Raw genomic sequence first — 6,676 nt, 5'->3', positions numbered from 1 at the left:
TTCATTAATACACACATTTTTACAAACGTGAACTGGATAAATTATTAACAGTTAAATACAAAATGTACAAATGGCAGAGTATAAAAAAATAAATAGTAAGAAAAGAATGCCACTTAAATGATCAATCTATTATATGATCTAAGCGCCTTTTGCTTGTTTCCATATACAAAACACTTTAAGTCATTTATAAAGAATATAAAAATAAAAAAATGGGTTCGGAGCAAACCATATCAATGTATGTTTATTAAACTTCTCCAATAATATTAATAATTGTATAACATGCCTTTTTCTTGTTCTATCCCATGGCCGTTGAAATATATGACAAATTATATGTATGACAGAAACTACATATGTATATTACAATCAATTTTATATCATTCAAGTTTACTGAGGGTACTAAAAATGCTCCTGTATCGCAACTGCACAGCAATTAATGTTTTGTAAAAATCCTGAAGAAAAGGGTCCTCAAACAAATAATTTTGAACACGATTTATTTTTAACCCAAGTAGACATACATCTGGGTTCAAATAGGCTATTTAAGATTTACATTTCATCCATAGGATTAAAATAAAGAAAGTGCAAGATGAGTCTACCAAGACTCTGAACATAACAACTATGTCAGCGGGTAACAGTTAAACCAACAGGACAGCTGCCTTTAAATATTGCACATGGGATCAAGATCAACACAACAGGTCACAGGTGAGGTGATGTCATACAGGAACACAGCTGGGTTATACATCGTATTTACATCGTTGGTATATTCCCCTTGTTTCTTTTTAGGGGTTACACTGCCATATAAAAATAAACAATCAAATGTTTATGTTTTGTTACAGACATAAAAAGTTCAGCCAAAATACACTTTGGCTTAGAGAACAATGTCAGATTTGTACTTTGCAAAAGCAAAAGCTGTTTACAAACCCAACCGGTTAACTGATGTACATGACAAAAACAGACACTTGCTTTCTCTCAGCCATGCAAACTATAATACACATGAGGTCATAAAAGTGCTCCAATCTGATCACAACAAACTGAATATAACACAATGAGTGGGAAAGGCACATCTCTAACTAATAAGAGTGAGTTTGAAAGAACCTACTTAGGAAACTATATCATTCACAGCAATGCAGAAAACATCTGTTTAGCTTCACATAAAAATAAAAGAGCAGTTTATGAAGATGTAAACCCCAGATATTTATTATGAGTGTTCAGCACCAAAACAACAAAAATATACAACCTTGGATAAGTGGAGAAGTTAATGGAAGAGCTAAATGGTCTGTCATGATGATTCAGGATTTCTGCACATTCAGTCTTTCAATATAACAGGGGAGTTTAGTTGTTAGCCAGGCATGAAACTGAATTTTAGTGCATATAACAACTTGCTTCATATGGTCAAGAAAGTGCGATTTCAACATAAATTCACACTAATTAGAGCGTCATCAAATAGTTTCTCATCAATAAACTAATGACCTTTTCTTAATGTTTTGGTGCTGCAGGGATGAAAACAAACTCATAAAAAGTCTAAACCTAGACTTTGAGGCTATTAAGAGGCCACCATCCAATGTAGTGTCAATTGTAGATATCAATCAAACCAACTGAAACTCCAAATGCATCTTCAATAACAGATCAGTCACTGGTAAAATCAACCCCCAATCATCATTACAGCAGCAAATTAATAACTCAATCTAAATCAGACATAAAAACACAAGTGTGGTGGTCCGAGCTGATGTTCAGGATGAGGTGCAGTCCGTGTACGTGGTGACCATGTTTCCTCTTCGCTGGGTCACCGTTCTGCAGTGTTGTTTGGTTGTGCCCTGAAACCTGCTCTCTGTTCTTTTTATGTGTCTGTCAAATGTAAACATCTTCTCCATATCTTCAAACATGTCCTCGAAGGTTCCGGTACCAAAAGCGCCCTGGAAGTGTCTCTTGTGGCGGTTGTGTGCTTGCTGGTGGGCCTTTAAGTGCTCGTCAAAGTGCCGTTTTTGGCGAGCGTGCCTGTTTTGGCTATAGATGTCGGAGTCTCTGAACATGTCGTCGAAGTTGAAATCAAAGGAATGATGAAAACGCTGCCCTCCTTTCATGTCTTCATTGCTGAATGCGTTGTCTCCTAACTGGTCATACTCTCGCCGCCTTTTCTCATCCGATAGGGTTTCATATGCTGCAGAACGAGTTTTCAAAAATTATGCATGACCGAGTAAGCAATGTGAAGAATAAACATGCTATTTAATTGTAGATCACTATATTAAGTAGTTATTTAATCAAGCAGAATACATTACACCTACCAGTCAACAGTTTGGAAAAATTAAAAGTTTATGTTTTTGAAGGAAGTCTCTTATGCTCAACCAAGGCTGAATTTATTTGATCAAAAATACTGTGATGTTGTGAAATATTATTACAATTTACAAGAACTGTTAATATATTTAAAAATGTCATTTATTCCTACAATGGCAAAGCTTTATAATGTTACAAAATATTTATATTTTAAATAAATGCTGTTCTTTTGAACATTCTATTCATCAAAGAATCCTGGAAAAAACACGTTTTACATAAAAACAGATAAGTGATAATAATAAGAACCATTATTAACACTTGAGCTCCAATAACAATTGATAATCACTTTTTAATAAACATAACAGCTTCAAAATTTGTATTTTTGATATGGGTGTGAGTAATTTATGTAAAAAAACATCCAAGTATCGTCAAGTTATGTTTACCACAGTTATTATTTTACTCATAAACTGAAAAAATCCCATTTGAAAAACCCATTTGAAAATCTCGAGGGAACCACTGGAGAATTAGTATATAAATTACATTTTAAAATATATTAAAATAGAAAACGGTTCTTTTAAATTTTGTATTTTTTATCAAATAAATGCAGCCTTGGTGAGCATAAGCGACATAAAAAAATCGTAATTATTTAAAACTTTTGACAGGTAGTGTAACCTACCTTCAGCAATCTCTCGAAATTTGGTTTCCGCATCGGGGCTCTTGTTCTTGTCAGGGTGATATTTCATGGCAAGCTTGTGAAAAGCTTTTTTGATCTGACGGTCGGAAGCGTCTTTTGGCACACCGAGGATGTCATAGTAGTCCTTTCTGGCCAGTATGAGTTCTGTTATCACCAGGATGCACACTGCGAACATCAGTGTTGACTGTGCCGTGGCCATGCTTCTGGCTGATGGACAAGATGATAGAAGAGAGAGCAGAATTGTGTCAGTTGGACCTGTCTAAACAATGAACATACCTCTTAATAACAATGTTATATCACATTAAAATGAATCTATAAATATATTACAGGAAATAAAATAAACAAAAGCAATGTTACTTCTTTGTACAGTGGAATTCATCCATAGAATTTTCAACATGTGCTGCACATCATAATATTCCTGATGTGTTTATATACTCTTACATACATTTTAGCTTTACCCATGCGCCACGCCCCCTTGATTTACAGTAGTTTTGCTGTTTTTAACATTTCTTTAAAGTGAAAAAATGTCATTTCAAATATATTTAATAACCATTTATTAAACATAATACAATATTTTTTATTATATTATTTTTAAGAATATTGCGTTTGCCAGCGTATGTACAGTGTGCGGTACATTTCTACGATATTTTGAATTTTACTATATTTTCTTTATATTGTTTAATTGATTAAGAATGATAAAACGCCCGCAATAAGTTACGCCTTTCGAAACCAACTTTCAAAAGACTGACGAACTCATTTAGCCAGCTTGCTAACATGAACATTATGTCTCATCTAATCCTATCGCATTATCAACAACAACTACGAAAACATGCCATATAAATGAAAATAATTAATAATAAGACGTGAATTCGGGCATATTTTGAAACACGTACTTACTGTTCCTGACAGCACCGATGAAAATGATCAAAACTGATACTGGTGTTTTCAATATTTGGGCCGTACAACACGACTCTCAATCCTATTGGTGCAGCTCTGTACCACGTGATCCTTGCATAAGCAAAGACACCAAAAACGATCACTGTTGCGTTGTATTTACGCAGAGCCAAGAGGCTCATATCATATTACATAAAATCAAAGTTTTCTAAACTAAACTCGTATTCCTGATGTTATGTACACAAGGGCAAAAGAAAAACTCTTCTCGTTTTTAATATAACAAAAAAAATGTTAAGAAGTGATTCTGTTTCAGTAAAAAAGTAGGGTAGGCCAAGAATGTGCATAACAATTTAAATGTATCAGTATAATTAGAATTTTGTCTCTGAGATGAAAAGATTAGGTAATTTCAAAACTACAGTAGAGCTTATTGTGATATGACAGGCTTGTTTTTTTATTAAAGATTTACAAATATAAAAAGGGGGTACATTATGATAAACAAAACAAAGTAAATAAATTAAGTAAATATTTGTTTAAATATTAACACATTGTATTTTATTTTAATTTATTATTTTTCAAACTTGATATATTTAGCTATTGTTGAACTTTTTGACTAGAACAAAGTCTAGTCTTATTTTTAAGTAGCATATTATTTAAATACTATTCCTAAAGATAAGACATGCCATGAGTGAAAAAACATTGAGATTTTTTTTTTTTTCAAAACAAAGTTGAAAGCTGGGTATTATGTAATGCCTAATCAATGAATATAAATCTGACCAAAAACAAGCCGACTGATAACAATTTCATAATAAATGAAAGCATGTTTCACCATCTATCAGTATCATACAAGGTTTTTATTTTTGTTTTCTTTTTTTATTTTCTTTTTACATTTATTTATTTGTAAATTACATTTACAATACATAAAAAAATAAACATACATTTATATATTTTTATTTTTTACATTGAATATTTATGAGGCAGTTTCCAAATTTGTTTCCAGAAATGACAGGCTTATGACAACAGCTGCAAACCTTGTCCATGATGTCATTACGTTTCCCACAATGCCTCAGCAGCAAAACAACGCACGCGCCGTGCGCATTTCTCAAGCGTCTCTCAAAGATGGCGGGTGTCCCCGATCCACTGGAAGATATGCTGTACTCCGAAGTGGACGAAAAAGCCGTCAGTGACCTCGTAGGCTCGTTAGAATCGCAGTTGGGTGGACAAAACAAGGCGGTGGGTCCTCAAGGCGACATCAGGAGACCCGCAAACGCGCTAAATCCACACTTGGGGAAATTACTGCCCGCCCAAGTAGGAACAACACTGGAGCAGCAGCGGCAGCCACAGCGAAACCAGGAGGGAAACTCTCAAGAAAACGGTCCGGACAGGATACCGGCGTCCAGCTCTGTCCCCTCCACCTCGAACCTGCCCAGTACCTCTGCGAATTTAGTTACAGCAACGAACCGGGTGCAATATCATTCATCAAATCCATCAACTTGTTCAAGTGACGCAGCACCAACAGACTCTCATTCCAATACAAATCACATTGCGTCTGCTGTCCGGACGGTTCCCGCCAGAATACAGACTGTGAACGGAAGCAGTGGCACGTTAAACTCTTCTGTTATCGCTTCCGCGCCTGCTTCTGTAAACGGTATTGACATTGGTGCAGGTGTAGGTACTGGTAAAAGCAACATGTCTGCTCCTACTAGTACAAATACTGCTTTTGTGTCCGCTCAGCCCAACAGCACACTGCCACATGCGAATGTGTCACTAGATAGTCAAGCAAACCCCACCATAGCACTGCACAGGCCTCCTAACACCATCACAAGTGTCGTACACAACGGAGGTGACCCTAAAGTCTCAGGATTGCCCATGCAGGGCACTGGTCTTGTCTCCACCTCTGTGGCGTTCACAAACACAGAGCCCAAATCTGACCCTCAAAACCAGATTAAAGCCATCGTCCCGAACCAGCTCCCCGGGGCTCCTGTAGGGTTGCACCCCAGCACGCCCACTCAAATTATTGTGTCCTCAAGTCCAGTGGTGACCTCACTTCCTGTGGTAAGCACCCCTTCTGTCCTTGCAAAGCCGGCTACAACCACTCTCGTAGGACAGCACACGACCCTGTTGAGACCTGGTACGCCCGCTCAAGTGACAGCGACCGCGACGGGCCAGCAGCGACCAGGGGCACCTACGACCCAGCTGATTGTCAGACCCCAGCAACAAACTACTATTCAGTTACCACCAGGATTCACCATACCACCAGGTAATAGCTCGGGAATGGTCCAGCTATGAAAAAAATGGTTTAAAGGAATGATTCACCCAAAAATGGACATTGAATCACTCTAATGCCGTTTGACAAACTTGCATGACATTCTTACTTCTGCGGGACATAAAGATATTTGTAGGACTTTGTTGTGCACATAGTGAAAGTAAATGGGGTCCAAAACAAAACACTATTGGACCCCATTGAATTTCATTACACTGGCAAATAAAAATCTAAAGATTGTGCATTTTCGCTGGCGAAATCCAGTCATTTCAATAGGAATACACCTTATTGGGAATTTCACTTGAGGGCGAAAAATCTCACAACGGGTTCAAGGTGGTCATGACTCATGTGGATTTGCAGTGTTGATCAGTGATTTTTTGTGCTTCAAACATCGCTACATTATTGACATTTTTTGCAGTTTCTGAAACGTGACCTCACCTTAAGACATGTTTCAAAATATCTTTTATGTTCCACAGACCAAAGTAAGTCATGCAGGTATAGAACAACATAGGAGTAAATTAACTATCCCTTTAAATTTTGTTAATACTTGTTGTGGCTAT

The 6,676-nt window shown here is 36.7% G+C and overlaps 2 protein-coding genes across 5 annotated transcripts in view; one reads left to right on the top strand and one right to left on the bottom strand.

Moving 5' to 3' along the window:
• Positions 1-1,235: 1,235 nt before the first annotated feature.
• On the bottom strand, positions 1,236-3,955 carry dnajb9a (DnaJ heat shock protein family (Hsp40) member B9a). 2 transcript variants are annotated; one of them, XM_056270992.1, is made up of 3 exons: positions 3,860-3,955; positions 2,945-3,169; positions 1,236-2,155 (listed from the first exon to the last, which is right to left on the bottom strand). In XM_056270992.1, exons 2-3 carry the CDS (start codon positions 3,159-3,161, stop codon positions 1,728-1,730), a joined length of 645 nt encoding a protein of 214 aa, XP_056126967.1. In that variant the 5' UTR covers positions 3,162-3,169; positions 3,860-3,955; the 3' UTR covers positions 1,236-1,727. The 2 variants fall into 2 exon arrangements, with proteins under 2 accessions (XP_056126967.1, XP_056126968.1); XM_056270993.1 differs by having other exon boundaries at positions 2,945-3,221; positions 3,860-3,932.
• A 936-nt stretch (positions 3,956-4,891) lies between these two features.
• Positions 4,892-6,676, top strand: part of si:dkey-219c3.2 (transcription initiation factor TFIID subunit 4) — a 46,039-nt gene continuing 44,254 nt past the window's right edge. For 2 of the 3 annotated variants that reach the window (XM_056270937.1, XM_056270936.1), the window contains exon 1: positions 4,892-6,113. In XM_056270937.1, the coding sequence (XP_056126912.1) occupies positions 4,892-6,113 (1,222 nt within the window). The remainder of the gene's footprint in view (positions 6,114-6,676) is intronic. The other variant, XM_056270938.1, reaches the window with a different exon arrangement.

This window comes from Rhinichthys klamathensis, unplaced genomic scaffold, assembly GCF_029890125.1.
Source record: "Rhinichthys klamathensis goyatoka isolate OS25496 unplaced genomic scaffold, OSU_Roscu_1.1 h1tg000310l_1, whole genome shotgun sequence".
Taxonomy (NCBI): domain Eukaryota; kingdom Metazoa; phylum Chordata; class Actinopteri; order Cypriniformes; family Leuciscidae; genus Rhinichthys; species Rhinichthys klamathensis.
The sequence above is the reverse complement of the archived record's forward strand: the minus strand, read 5'-3'. Positions and strand labels throughout refer to the sequence as shown.